The sequence below is a fragment of the Diceros bicornis genome, chromosome 1, assembly GCF_020826845.1.
Source record: "Diceros bicornis minor isolate mBicDic1 chromosome 1, mDicBic1.mat.cur, whole genome shotgun sequence".
NCBI classification, from domain to species: domain Eukaryota; kingdom Metazoa; phylum Chordata; class Mammalia; order Perissodactyla; family Rhinocerotidae; genus Diceros; species Diceros bicornis.
This window is the reverse complement of record NC_080740.1, coordinates 67,521,494-67,536,895: the sequence shown is the minus strand read 5'-3', so window position 1 is coordinate 67,536,895 and position 15,402 is coordinate 67,521,494. Positions and strand designations below refer to the sequence as shown.

General features: G+C 48.1%; 1 protein-coding gene across 8 annotated transcripts in view; it reads right to left on the bottom strand.

The window, feature by feature from the left end:
- Nucleotides 1–7,387: 7,387 nt before the first annotated feature.
- Nucleotides 7,388–15,402, bottom strand: part of NDST1 (N-deacetylase and N-sulfotransferase 1) — a 63,220-nt gene continuing 55,205 nt past the window's right edge. For all 8 annotated transcript variants that reach the window (XM_058544135.1, XM_058544156.1, XM_058544176.1 and 5 more), the window contains 2 exons: nucleotides 13,293–13,395; nucleotides 7,388–12,482 (listed from right to left, as the gene is read on the bottom strand). In XM_058544135.1, the coding sequence (XP_058400118.1) occupies nucleotides 12,363–12,482; nucleotides 13,293–13,395 (223 nt within the window). In that variant the 3' untranslated portion in view covers nucleotides 7,388–12,362. The remainder of the gene's footprint in view (nucleotides 12,483–13,292; nucleotides 13,396–15,402) is intronic.

Below are 15,402 nucleotides of genomic sequence, written 5' to 3'. Positions count from 1 at the left end.
GGCCACAAGTTGTAGGATTCCATTTATGTGAAATGTCCAGAATAAGCAATCCACAGAAACAGAAAGTAGTTTAGTGTTTTCCAGCGGCTGGGAAGAAGGAAGAATGGGGAATGATTGCTAATGGATATGAGCTTTGTTTTTGAGGTGATTAAATGTTCTGGAATGAGATAGTGGTGATGGTTACAGAACTTTGTGAACATACTAAAAACCACTGAATTGTACACTTTAAAGTGTTATCTTATGGTATGTGAATTATATCTCAATTTTTTTAAATGAGAGCTGCCTTTAATGTGTATGTGTATTTTCGTGGTTTTTTTTTTTTTTTTTTTTGTGAGGAAGATCAGCCCTGGGCTAACATCTGTCGCCAATCCTCCTCTTTTGCTGAGGAAGATTGGCCCTGGGCTAACATCCGTGCCCATCTTCCTCTCCTTTATATGGGATGCTGCCACAGCATAGCTTGACAAGTGGTGTGTCGGTTCTCACCAGGGATCCAAACCTGCAAACCCAGGGCCGCCGCAGCAGAGTGCGCAAACTTAACGGCTACGCCACCAGGCCGGCCCCATATTTTCATTGCTATAAAATATACGTAACATAAAATTTGCCATTTTAACCATTTTTAAGTGTAAAATTCAGTGGCATTAATTACATTCACAATGTTGTGCAACCATCACTACTTTATATTTCCAACATTTTCCATCACCGCAAGCAGAAACCCTGGACGCATTAAGCAATAACTCCCTATTCCCTCTCCCCTCAGCTCCTGGTAACCTCTAATCTACTTTCTGTTTCTATGAATTTGCTTATTCTAGGTATTTCATATAAGTCAAGTCATACAATATCTGTCCTTTTGTGCCTGGCTTATTTCACTTAGTAAAATGTTTTCAAGGTTAATTCATGCTGTACCATGTACCAGAACTTCATCCCTTTTTTTTGACTGAATAATATTCCCCTGTACATATATACCACATTTTGTTTATCCATTCATCTGTTGATGACACTTACGTTGTTCCCAGCTTTTGTTATTGTGTATAATATTTAACTTTTGAAGAACAGTTTTCCACAGCAGCTGCACCATTTTACAGTCCCGCCAACAATGTATGGGGGTTCCAATTTCTACACATCCTCACCAAAACTTTTCTTTTTTAAAAAAATTATAGGCATCCTAGTAGGTGTGAAGTGGTTTTGATTTGCATTTCCTGATGATTAATGATGTTGGGCATCTTTTCATGTGCTTGTTGGCCATTTGTATATCTTCTTTAGAGAAATGTCTATTCAAGTTCTTTGCCTACTTTTGAATTGAGTTGTTGGCGTTCTTTATCTATTCTGGATATTAAATCTTTATCAGACATAGGGTTTGCAATTATATTCTCCCATTCTGTGGATTGTCTCTCCACTCTCTTCATAGTGTCCTTTGATGCACAAAAGTTTTTAATTTTAATGAAGACCAAGTTATCTTTTTTTCCTTTGTTGCTTGTACTTTTGGTGCCATATTTAAGAAATCATTACCAAATCCAAGATCATGAAGACGTGCACCCATGTTTTCTTCTAATAGTTTTAGAGTTTAGCTCTTATATTTAGGTCTTTGATACATTTTGAGTTAATTTTTGTATATGGTGTAAGGTAAGGGTCCAACTTCAAACTTCTGCGTGTGACATCCAGATCTTGCAGAACCATTTGTGGAAGAGTCAGTTCTCTCCCCAGTGAATGATTTTAGCACTCTCGTCAAAAATCCATTGACAATCGATGTGAGGGTTTGTTTCTGGGCTCTCAATTCTATTCCATGGTCTATATGTCTATCCTAATGCAATTCCAAACTCTTTTGATTACTGTAGCTTTGTAGTAAGTTTTGAAATTAGGAAGTATGTGTACTCCAACTTTGTTCTTTTTGAAGAATGTTTTGGCTATTCTGGGTCCCTTGGAACTCCATATGAATATTAAGATTTTTTTCCATTTCTGAAAAAAGAATAAAACCCTGTTGGGATTCTGATAGGGATTGAATTGAATCTGTATATTGCTTTGGGTAGTATTGTCATCTTAACAATATTAAGTCTTCTAATCAATGAATATGGGATGTTTTTCCATTTATTTAGGTCTTCTTTTAATTTCTTTAAGCAAAGTTTTGTAGTTTTCAGTATACAAGTCTTTTACCTCCTTGATTGAATTTATTCCTAAATATTTTTTTCTTTTGATGGTATTATAAATGGGATTGTTTTCTTAATTTCCCTTTTTGGATTATTCACTGCTAGTGTGTAGAAATAAAATTGATTTGAGTGTGTTGATTTTGTATCCTGCAACTTTGCTGAATTTATTAGCTCTAGTGGTGTGTGTGTGAGTCTGTGTGTATGGAATCTTTAGGGTGTTCTAGATATAGGAGCATGTCTTCTGCAAGTAGAGATGGTTTTACCCCTTCCTTTCCAATTTAGATGTCTTTTATTTCTTTTTCTTGCCTAGTTGCTCTGGCTAGAAATTCCAGTACTATGTTAAATAGAAGTTTCTGATCTTGAATAGAAGTGATGAAAGTGTGCATCTTTGTCTTGTTCCTGGTCCAAGGAGGAAAGTTTTCAGCTTTTTATCATTGAGAATGATGACTAGCTGTGTTTTTCATATATGGCCTTTACCATGTTGAGAAAGTTCCCTTCCATTCCTAGTTTGAGTGTTTTTCTCCTGAAAGGGTGTTGGATTTTGTCAAATGCTTTTTATGCATCAATTGAGATGGTCATGTGGTTTTTTCCCTTTGTTCTATTAATGTGGTGTATTACCTTGATGTTCATATGTTGAACCATCCTTGCATTCCCGGAATAAATCCCACTTGATCATGGCATATAACCCTTTTAGTATGCTGCTGAATTTCATTTACTAGTATTTTGTTGAGGATTTTTGCATCTATATTCATAAGAGATATTGGTTTGTAGTTTTCTTGTAGAGTCTTTGTCTAACTTCAATATCAGGGTAATGCTGGAATGAGTTAGGAAGTGTTCTCACTGCTTCAATTCTTTTGGAAGAGCTTGAGAAGGATTGGTGTTAGTTCTCTTTTAAATGTTTGGTTGAATTCACCAGCAAAGCCATCTGATCCTAGGCTTTTCTTTGCTGGGAGTTTTTTGATTACTGACTCAATCTCCTGACTTGTTACATGTCTATTCAGATTTTCTATTTCTTCTTGAGTCAGTTTTGGTAGTTTGTGTATTTCTAGGAATTTGTCCATTTCATCTTTGTTGGTGTGCAGTTGTTCACAGTAGTCTCTGATGATCCTTTTTATTTCTGTGAAGTTGGTGGTTGTACGTGTATTTTGAGGGTCATTCTCAGTGTCCCAGATCACCTAACCACTTCATTTCAAGGGTCCCAGAAAGAACGATCAAATGTGATGAGTTTCCACTTTGGGTGAGCCTCTTGTTCCTTCAGCCCCATCCTCGTCACTCAGGACAAAGGTGGCAGTGCCACCCCCAGGTTCAGGCTCAGGCAGGGGAGCTGCTGAGTCTGATACGAAGAATCGGATCAGGCTTTACTGAGCACTCACTGTGCAGCAAGCTCCTGCTGAGGGCTTTCCAGGCACTGTCTCCTCACAACAGCCCTGTCACCTGTCACCTGTTTCCATTGCCTTTTCACAAATGAGGAGACTGAGGCTCAAAGCCATGAGGTACTTGCTGAGGGTCACACAGCCAATATGAGCCTGTTTGAAACCAAGTCTTCCTATCTGTGTATATTTCAACAATTATGCTACATAGCCTCATCCCTTCCCAAGGGAGAGCACCCCAGCATGGGGCAAAAGCTGGAGAATTCAAACTCCAGCTCCTCCCTCCCTCCCTGAAAAGTGTGAGAGAGTAGAACCTCCCCAGGTACCTCTGGCAGAGAATAACCTCCATCCACCACCACGCAAAGCAGCCAATAACCCTCCACCCAGAGCCCAGACGTACTGGTGAAAGAGCGAAGCGCAGAAGAGCATGAGGGGTGCAAGCCAGCAGAGTATGCATATATACTAAGCTACTCATATACATAAAACAAGTTCTGGAAAGATCCACAGAAACCAGTAGTGGTGGTTTCCTCTGAGGAGGTGAGCTGGGGGACAAGGGTCAGGGGTTGGAGGGAGAATTACATCTCACTGTATGCTGCTATGTTGTTTTGTTTTAGATTCGTGGATATACATTCTTTTAAGTGCCTTTAGAGACTCCCCAGGACTGCCTGTCGCCAGCCCGGGGAGGGGCAGGGGCAGGCTCAGCGAGTTCTCCCCACTTGGCCTGTGGGCACGGCACTTCTCAGCTCCCAAAGCCAGGGCACGTTCCCAGCATCAGGCCCTGGAGGCAGGACTGCCCCGTGGGCTTCAGGCTGTGAGCCTCACAGACCAAGGACTCCCAGCTATGTGATCCTGGCCGAGTTACTTAACCTCTCTGAACCTCAGATTCTCCTCTATATAATGGGAATGAAGATAATGTCTACCTCAGAGGGTTGTTGTGAGGATTAAAAGAGATAGTACTTGATAAGCAGAGGGCCTGCCTGACACAGAGAAATACTTTTTATTATTCATATTTCATTTGTTGATATTATTACTTATAATATTATTACCCCACCACCATTAACCACCAGCCCAGTCTTTTGTGGAGAGGTTCACACTCACTCTAGCAGGTAAGAGGCTAGAATGGTAGTACCCCCTAGTGGACACGTTCTGAACCGCACCAGATAAGTCTGACCCACTAGAAAGTGTTCAGTCACAATTCAGCTCCATTTCTTCCCTTTTACCCATAAATATTTCAGCATGTACTTCTTAAGAACAATGATATACACCTACATAACAGCACAACAATCAAAAGCAGGAAATTGAACATTGATAAATGCTATTATCCAATCCACACCGTCCATATTCACATTTTGCCAGTTGTCCCTATGGCGTCCTTTTCAGCTCGTTGTTTCCCGGTCCAGGACCCCTCCAGAGTCACACACGAGATTTGATTGCCAGGTCTCTTTAGTATCCTTTAATTCTGAACCACGTCTCAGCCTTCCTTCATCTTTCATGACCTCGACGTTTTTAGAGTTCAGGTCAGTTATTTTGCAAAATGTCCCTCAACATGGACGTGTCTGCCGTTTCCTCTTGGCAAGATTCACAAGACGTCCTTTTGTCAGTAATTTCACAGGTGTTAGGTTGTGTCCTTCTCACACGATGTCAGTTTGTCCCAATACTGCTAATGTTAACTCTAACCCTTCCTATGTGAGTACGTGGGAGCCACGCTCCGAGGGCCAGAAAGGCGCTGAGACTTGCCTAGAATCACACAGCAAGTCAGGATCCTCAGCTCGGGGTCTGGACAAGTGCTCAGGATAACTCCAGCCAGGCAAGAACTTCCCCCACCACCCTGGGCCTCCTCAGGCCTGAACTCCGATGGCAGCCTAAGGGCTGGGTGAAGGACGCCATGCTGCCTTCGTGGCATCATCCCCACAGTACTGCAGCTGTCTGGAGCCCTCCTTTCTGCTTCTTCCATTTCTAGCTATGTTTTATAAAGACTTTTTTCATCCCACAAATGATACACGAATATATCATCCTTGTTTTTTAAAAAATGTTTCAGCCAAGCTAAAATCCCCTTTGAAAATCCTTTCCCAGTCTCCTCCCCCTCCTCCAGAAGTAACTACTGTTAGTGGTTTGGTGTGAGAGCTGTGCATCTATACTCCCAGAAAAATAATACATACTATGTAGCATTCTTTCCACAAATGGTCACTGTATAGGTCAATCTTGAGGAACTCTCTCGCCAAACTTGAAGACTGAGTTAGTTGTTTTCAACTGCATCATCATGTTCCAGCATGTGGCTACACTAGAGGCCATACAGCTGATCCCCTATGGATGGACACCAAGGTTGTTTCCGGTGCTTTGCTATTATGAAACACACCACTCTGTGCACACGATCCAGGACTTCTCTGAGGGAAAGCCCACCTCTGGGAGCCTGGAGTGCTCCTGGGGTACCAGATTCCCTGAGCAGACTCCCCACGATGGGGGATGAGGAGGGTCTAAGGTGTCTTTATTCACTCAACCTGTTAGAACTGCAGGACTCTTGGGACCTTTGAGAGCAGCTAGGCCGGGTTTTCACAATGTTTCAAGGAATCTCAGGGTTCTGAGATAGGATGGGGGACTGGGAGGGGGAGTTGAGCAGGTCAAAGTCCAGATCCTCACCCCCTAGTCCAACCAGAGCACCCCTGCCTTTACTTGGTTTTCAGTTAAGCTTCTCTTTTAAAAAAGAATCTCGGCTGTTTTAAAATCAGAAATCTCTGACGTGGCCCGACCCCTTACCTGGCACAGGAATCCCTTCGTATCATGCCTTCTGGAACTGTTCCTACTGATGCAGCATCCAGCCAGCTCTTGGGGATGTCACATGACCTGTACCGAGCTCCCAGCTGACAAACCACAAAGACCTTGTGCCGTTGGGGTTGACATTTTGTGTGCTCCCCGCTGTGTCCCAGCATGCCCCTCGGCAGCTGTCCACATTTCTATGGACCTTCTCTGGCTCACACTTGCTGTCCCCAAAACCTCCTGTGTATCAGGGAGTTTGTAAAAACTCACGTTGTTGGGTCCCACTCCCAGAGGTTCTGATTGAGTGGAATAGTGGGATCCTGGGAATGTGCATTTTCTTAAAGCTTCATAGGGGATTCTAAGGGAGCAGGTCCAGACACCTGCATTGCAGAGAGCTGGCCAGAGCCTCGCTGCTCCCGGCTCTGCCCCTCCCTGGCAAATCACAAGCTCGGCCCTCAATCAGTCTGGGAGGGCTAGAAAGTCATTTGTTTTACCCAAAGTTTTAGTTCCTCAGACAGTGGGACTCTGAATTAATTGGAACCGTAGGAACCATCAATCTGAGCCAGGGTTTCCCAAAGTGGGGTACCCCAGCGTCCTGGAGAGGTTGTTAAAATGCAGATGCTTGGGCCCTACCCCACATCTGCTGGAGATGGCTCCCTGGAAGAGTGGCCTGGGGATCTGCATTTTAAGCAAATTCTCCAGGAACAGCCACTGAGTCCAACTTCCTCCATACCCCTAAAAGACGAGGGAAACCGAGGATCAGAAAGTAAAAGCGACTTGTCCCCAGTCACAACACATTTGTGGCAGACTGGTTCTAGACTGAGTCTTCTCTCAGTGCCGAGCTCAGTCCCCAGCACTTCTCAATGACCTAGTGTGTCTGAAGGCTCCATGTCATCTGAGACACCCCACCTGGCCGCCCTGGGACAGGCCTCTGCTGTCTGGAAAAGCTCCAGTTTACAACCCTGTGGAAATGATCTTTGATTTACGTGTGTGTGTGTGTGTGTGTGTGTGTGTGTGTGTGTGTGTGTGTGTGGCGGGGGGGCTGTGCATGCAAACATCTCTAATTCCACCCACCCCTGCAGACCTGGCAAAAAGGCCAGACAAACAGACATGACCAACGCGTACAAACAGAACCCCACTTTATTAGCAGTTAGTTCGAGATCGTACATTAATGGAGGAAGGTTCCCGCTTTTAACACAACCCAAAACGGCTGGTTCGAGAGCCCTGATCAGGTGAGCTGGGTAGCGCCCCCTCTCCACCCCTCTCCCCACCCCCACAGGGAAGGAAACCTCTGCCTGCTCCCCTAACATGCCCCCCACCCTCTGCAGTCAGCCCTCTCTTCTCCCCAGGAAATGACATGAATTTCATGCACGAATTACAAAAGGAGCCCTCTTGCTGATAATAAAAGCGAGCACAGTCATAGAAAACCCTCTCCTCCCTCACCATCCTCAAGAGCCAGAGAGAGGGAAGGATGAACTTATTAGGATAAAACAGTCAGAGTCTCCCCCAGGGCCTTGACCTTGACCTCACACCAAGCCCACGCCTGTTCCTCCTTCCTGGGAGCTAACAAAATTTCCGGCTATCTGAGCTGGCGAGGGTAAGCCGGGGAGCAGCCAGCCCACCGCTGGCAGACCAGGAACCCAGCATGGCCTCGAGGGCTGGGTGGGGGGTGCCTGGGCCCTGCTTCCTTCCTTGACCAATGAGAAGCCCTGCTGTGGCCCCACCTGCTCATTCTACTAACGAGGAAATGGAGGCCCTGGGAGGAAAACCATCACACAGCTACTAAATGCGCCCAGTTGGGATGACTTTTCACATCTCCTCCCTCCAGCCCAGCGCTCTTCTCCTCACACCATAGCTAGAGGGAGGCAGTTTCCCAGCTGGGCCCTTCCCTGGTGTATCCCAGCTGCCTGGCTCTGCTCCAGTGCACACAGACCATGGGCCCCCAGGAGGTAAAATCCTGGAAACCACAAAACAGAGGGAGAGAAAAGGAGAGAGGTGCTGTTTGGTGCCCTGTGGTCCATCACCAGGATCAAAGGGGGCAGCACAGGCTCTTCTGAGCCAGACGTCTCATTCCCAACAGCCCCAACACTGCCTGGTCCAGCCTCAGGCATGCAGCCTCCTCCTTCCAGAGCGCCCCTGGCCCTTCCTCCCAGGCCCAGCTGGGATGCTCCTCCCTCGCCCTCCCTTGAGCTCCTGGAGCTCCAGCTGGCCCCTCTGCAGGTGTGGCACCTGGTACAGGTGACAGTAGAGGGACATCTTAGGCTGGAGTGAAGTCGTCAAGTCAGCACAAAAGGCAAAAATCCGTATCGCCTAAATGACCCTTGACAATATAGGAGCTAGAAGAACTTGTTCTACGACACCATGAAGAAACCACCAGACACTCCAGAATGTGGGACTTCTGCAAGACAGCAGGCCTGCTGGCCTCAGAAATAATGTCACTTGAAAAATCAAAGTGAGCAGAGGGAGGACTTTACAGCATTCAAAGAAATTTTAAAAACACAGTTACAAGAGCAGTGTGTGCACCTTGACCAGATCCTGATTCCAAAACCAGGTATAAGTCATCTGGGGGAAATCTGAATACGGATTGAGTTAGCAGATGTTACGAAACCACTGTTGTCTTGGGGGTGATATGGGCCCACATTTAGGAGAACGCCTAAGTTTCAGGAGGTGCAGGCTGAAGTAAATTGCCTTCATTTTGAGGTGAAGTCTCATGATATTTGCAACTTACTTTTTAAACTAGTTCAGAAAAAATATACATGTAAAGAGAAAGAGAAATCAAACAAATGTTGCAAAATGTTAATTTTAAATCTAGATGGTGGGTAGTGGGCATTTATAATCAAATACTTGGTAAAACTTTTTTTATCTGCTCTTTCCACTAACAAACCATGGGGACAGCTCCACACTGGCACCCCCAGTGTCTGTGGGTCAGCCCAGCGGCTCTCCTCGTCTGGAAACAGACCACTGCTCCCTCGGCCGGGCCTCAGTGGCACTGGCTGCTCTCCCTTAGGGGCTCAGAAGAGGCATCTTCAAACTTCAGACTCGTCCTCCAAGCACAAGACACCCACGCCGTGGGCTGCTCTAAAATCCCAAGTGACCAAGGCAGCTGCGGTGACACACACCTGCGCTCACCCAGGGGCAAACACCCGTGGAGGGGATGGTAGAATGGAGGGTGGCGTCATCTACGTGATTTAAGCTATTTCTCTCCTCCTCTTTTCAGCCAAACGCTTACAGGGCATTAGTGAACACTGCAGATGCTGCTGCTGCACCCGCTGACCTCGGGTTCTCTCCCCTCGTGAGGGGATCTGTGTGCTCAGCAGCTGAGAGCCCCTGGAGGGACCTCTCTCTCCCCCTCCCCAATACCCGCAGGCCTGGCAGTGCGTCCTCAAGAAAGATTCCTTAGTGGGAAGGGAAGAAGTGGCGGTGACCAGACTCAGGACACGTGGCAGGTCAAGTCCCCAGCCTCCCAGAAGGGCCTGGACAAAAATCCCCAAGCTCTCCTCTGCTCCCACCGGGTCTCAAACCTGCCCGCTCCTTCCTCAGGCCAGAGGCAGCGAGAAGTGGAGCTGCCTGCCCCCCAGGCATTCTGAGCTCGGAGAGACGGGGGCAGGCACCCAGGCCCAGTGGGTTGATTTCAGAATGTGGGAGCTCTACGTCCTCACAGGGCACAGAGCCTGAGCCCCTTGCTGACAGAATGGAAGTGAGGCCCGGGATTCGCACTAGGAAAGTTGCTGCCCCACTCTGGGAGTTCCACGGCGTGGGCAAGTCTTCATGAGCGTACAAGCAGTCGTGCCACCCTGTCCTCAGACACTCCACTCCTCAGCCCCTGCGGGGTAGACATGACCCAGGGTTCCCAGGCTCAAAGGCCCCGGTGAGAAGCATGACAGGAACACTTCTCTTGGTAGACAATGAAACCACACGCAGCTGGTCCCGCTGAGCATCCAACTCTTCTCCATCCCAGCGGAGAACTGAGAAAAGGGAACTGGTTCAGAGCTAAAACAGACACAGGCCCCACAGGCTGGGAAAGGACCTTTCCAGGCGAGAGGAGCAAGACAGGGATGCAAATGCAGATCTGGAACTGAGAAGGCTCCAAGGCACCCTGGCTGGGAATGAGTGGTTTGTTCCCATATCCTGAAATGAGCAAGGGTGTGACTGAGGGAGGGACAGGAACCTGGCAAAGAGTAGGGTTCCAAGGATGGGCTCAGAGGCAGTGTGGCGTTGGAAGAAGAGCACTGGACTCAGAATCGGAGCCTCAAGTTCAGTTCTCGGTCCTGCTCCCAACCAGCTCTGTGACATGGCCCAAGGAGGCCCCCTCCCCTTTCTGGACCTATTTCCATACCCGTTTAAAGACCCTTCCAGCCCCAAGATGCTACAGTCTTCTGAATAAGACAAGGCTCTCCAGAAAGGATTTCCGGGATGTCAGTTCGAAGCTGAACTGGCAGTGGGAGGGGCTGGGGAGAGGCACCCCAGTCTTAGTCACTTCACATTGTTAAAAGAAGGGGGTAGGAGCAGACCCCAACCAGAAAATAGCCCAGAGAGCCTGCTGTCTGCAGGGAGCCTGGAGACAGTTCTGTGGGTCCCAGTGGGCATCCCAGCTCCCAGGGCAGCTCCCAACCTAGCACCATGTGAGGGGGAGGGGAACAGGCCAGCCTTCGGCCCCAGGTCTCCTACCCCAGCCCGGCTGCTTCCTTTGGCCAAAATCCCCCCAGGGTCACTTCACTTCATAAAGCTAGATTTCCTGGAGAGAGTAGATGTTCCCTGTGCATCTCACCCCGTGTTCACCTGGGGCAGCCCCAGGACAGCCATGGCACTTGGGAGAGGGAACAGAGACCTCTCCAAAGGCACCTCCATACTGTCTCCTTGAGGCCCTGACGCACGAAGACACGCCCTCTCCTCCCCAGCCCCATCTCGTTATCTCCCACTGAGATATGACCCCTTCGGGACCGGGGCTTGCCACCATTTTGTACAACTGAATTAAAAACAAACCCAACCAAAAAAAATATAATATATATATACACATTATATATATATATATAACACAGTGTGACCCCAGCACCCAGGGTACAAACTCTGGCACCAAGAAAAAAAACCCAAAATATTAAAATACTTTAGCTTCTTAGTATTTGGGAGGTTAAGGGGGTCTCGAGGAACCCTCAGCCACAGGTAGCTGGGGCAAAGCCGTGGATGGCAGTCTCACCGACTCTGCCCAGTGTCTGCCAGGGGCCAAGGCTGGGTGGGCATGGGGACAACGTATGTACACTGGAACATGTATACTGGCAGACTCTTGAATCGCCTCAGTCTTTTACCACAGGAAACACCACACATGTCATAGCCCAGGGTGAAGAAAGGGCGTAGGGTCGAGGCCTCGGTCTCTGGGTCCAAATGGCATGGCAGTGCCCCAGGGCCCTGAAGAAGGCCTTGAGGGCTGGGTGGATACTGTAAGGACCAGCAATTCTTTCCCCAAAAAGGGAAGGTGAGATGTGAAGGTATTCAACAGAATGTGTGGAGGTTCAGCGCTCTCTGGAGGTGGCCACTCTCACACCCAGCCTAGTGACCGACTCTGGGTACCCGGCTGACCTCTTGGAAGGGCCTGGCTCCAAACAGTCAGGGAAACGTCCAGTCTCTCTCCTTGGTTTGGCAAAAGGCCCAGCTGGGCTCTTCTCCCTTTTGTCTGGTGGACAGGGAAGATACGGCAGCTAATACTGAGGGGATTCCCTGCTGGGGCAGGGAGTGATGGGATGAAGGAGAGGGTATGGTAGGTAGAACACAGTGAGAAACAGAAAAGAGAGTCTCATGGACTCCCCCCATCAGGAAGTGGCCTTCCACCAACAGGAAGTGGCCTCCCCATGAAAGGCTGTGAACGGAATGGACCTCTGGTGGCTAGAGGGGTCCTACAGGCCACAGACCCAGCACTGGATGCTGAGGTGCTGTGGACCTGCCAGGGCTCTTCTCCTGGCCCTGTCTGGGCCTCAGCAGAGTATTGCTCAGAAGTGCTTGGCCAGCCCGGGCCCAGCTCCGCACTCTGCAGGTCAGTCTGGCTCAGCACGCGGCAGGGTGTCCCCGCTGTCACAAACGTTCAGTCTGGCTGTGGCGGCCACGGCTACCTGGTGTTCTGGAGGTCCTCCCGCAGCCAGGTGGGCAGGGTCTGGCCCATCTTGTACAGCAGCTTGGAAAGCTCGATGTTGTGGTCCCGGTAATAGTCCTTCAGGAAGGCGCGGGACTGTAACAGGAAGGCAAGCTCAGATCTGGACATGCTGACTCAAGAGTGACCCCTCCTCTTTAAAACCCCATTCTGCTGGCAGCATCCCATACACCTATTATTTATTCAAAATCTTCTTCAAAATGGTAGCCTCCAAAACTCCTATACGGTAGGAGCACCAAACTATAGCACACAAGGTCAAAATCCTTGTGATAGGGAGAAAAGAGAAAGACAATCAAAACCAGGAGCAAATGGGAAAAGGGAAACAGGACAAGAGTCACAGTGTGTGACCTTTCCCCTAATCCTGTGTACAGGCTGTTCTCTCCTACAAGAATGCCTTATCCTTCCATGCCATGGTCCAGTGCTACCCCATCCCTCCAGGCCCAACTCCAGAGCCCCCTCCTCACCTTTGAGAAGCCTTCTTTACCACTCCCAGCTTCCCACGGCATCTCCTTGTTCTGCACTCCCATAGCACTTGTGCGCACCTCTCTTACTGCACAAAGCACTTTCTGCCTTGTATTCTACTTATTGGTGTGTGTGTGTTATTTCCCTCCCAGACTAGGAGTTCCTTGAAGCCAAAGAACACGTCTGATTCACCCTCAAAGCCCCACAGCACTCAGCCCTTAGTAGAAAGTAATAAGTCCTCACTTGACTAAATCAATTCTAACCCACCATATCCTGGCCCCTATTTCCTCCTCTTAAGAACACCATCCAAGAAATGCCAAGGCCATTAACGTCCTAAGTGTGGGGTAAAGGGGAGAGAATACTCCCTCCAGTACAAGGACCCCCTCCATCTATCCAGCTGCCGTGGGCAGCGTGTCCACCACTTACATCCGAGTCCATCTCTGGGTATTTCCGGCCCTTGCTTTTGCCCAGACACTTGGTTTTTCCTCCTTCAAGCAGCTGGCACCAAAATCCTTTCTTTGGATCAAACCTGTGGGAGTGGGGAAAGCCTGTGGATGGGAGCTGGCCCAGGCCACCCCCTTTCCACCTTAAGGCAATGTTCACAAACCCCAGGAATGGCAGAGCCTAGGAGACCATGGAACCCACTCCCTTACCCACACTCTGGAACCCACAGATGGTGTGGGGCTGATGTTTGCATCTGTTGGCCCAAGTTCGGCCCCTGGGCTACACTAACCACACCATTCTCCAACTTGAGGGTGAGCAACATTTTTTACCCAAGAACCCAATAGGGGGAAAACATTTAGTGGAGGTTGTTTTGCTTTTTAATAAATTGTATTTTTATCAAGAAATGCAATATCTGCAGTTGCACTTAAGCATGTCCATCACTGGAAAGTTTCATTTTTTGGGGTCAATTTCAGAAATGACAGAGAAAGATAGCCTTCAGAATTCCAACTTATGCTGGACCTTCAAAGGCATTTTTGGGAGACGAGATCGGAAGCTGTCACATAGAGGGGAGGCATACTGGCATCAGAATTCAGCCTCAGATCAGGAACCATTAGGAGATTCCTGGGCATCAGGACAGAAGGAAAACAGAATTCACTTTCACAGGTGAGGGAGATAGGGAGTTCTGGATGGGTCACAGAGTAGGCATGGATGATGATGATGATGATGATGGTGATGATGGTGATGTGATGATGTGATGATGGTGGTGGTGATGGTGATGATGGTGATGTGATGATGATGATGGTGATGATGGTGATGATGGTGGTGGTGATAGTGATGGTGATGTGATGATGTGATGATGATGATGATGATGGTGTTGGTGGTGATGGTGATGATGGTGATGTGATGATGGTGGTGGTGGTGGTGGTGATGGTGATAATGGTGATGATGGTGATGCGATGATGTGATGATGATGGTGATGGTGGTGGTGATAGTGATGGTGATGATGGTGATGTGATGACGTGCTGCTGCTGCTGCTGATGGTGGTGGTGATGTGGTGATGATGGTGGTGATGATGGTGATGTGATGATGTGATGATGGTGATGGTGATGGTGGTGGTGATAGTGATGGTGATGATGGTGATGTGATGATGATGATGATTATGATGATGATGATGATGATGATGATGGTGGTGGTCGTGATGGTGATGATGGTGACGTGATGATGATGACGATAGTGGTGGTGATGGTGATGATGGTGATGTGATGATAATGGTGGTGGTGGTGATGGTGATGTGATGATGTGATGATGGTGGTGGTGATGATGATGGTAGTGGTGATAGTGATGGTGATGACGGTGATGTGATGATGATGGTGATGATGGTGATGGTGGTGATGATGCTGATGTGATGATGATGATGGTGGTGGTGATGGTGATGATGGTGGTGATGGTGATGATGATGGTGATGATGATGATAGCAGCCACCGTTTACTGGGCATTAGTACACGCCAGGCACTGAACTAAGAGCTCCACGTGCATGCTTTCATTCAATACAGGTGACCCTCGGGAGATGGGAATTACTACCTTTATCTCAAACTTACAGATGAGAAAAGTGAGGCCTGAAGGAGCTGAGACACTTGTCCAAGGTCGCACAGCTAAAGAAGCAGTGGGTCTGGGATCCTAACCCACAGCCCACACCCTTAGCTGCTGCTCTTCCCGCCTCAAGGTGAAGGACTAACTTCCCTTCTCCACCTTCAACTTCCAGGATAGAGAGAAGGGAACATTTTGCTGCAAGACTGTCCCAGAAGGTAACCAGGGAAGGTGACTTTATTACTCCTTCTCTTGAGACCCCCTCATCCAGCTGTGTCACTTGTCTGTGACCCAGCACTGAGAGATGGCCTCTCCCCAGCCCTGAGCCCCCGCAACACAGGCTGGCACTTACTCATCCTGGGAGGCATTCTCAGTGCACCTGCACTGGGTTCTGAGTGAGCGGGATTATTAGCCATCAACAATATTTGTAGTTTCCTTTTCTTGAAATTACATTTAAGTGATAATCTAATGCTAAGAAACCCTTGTGGGAATTGGCGATGCTCAT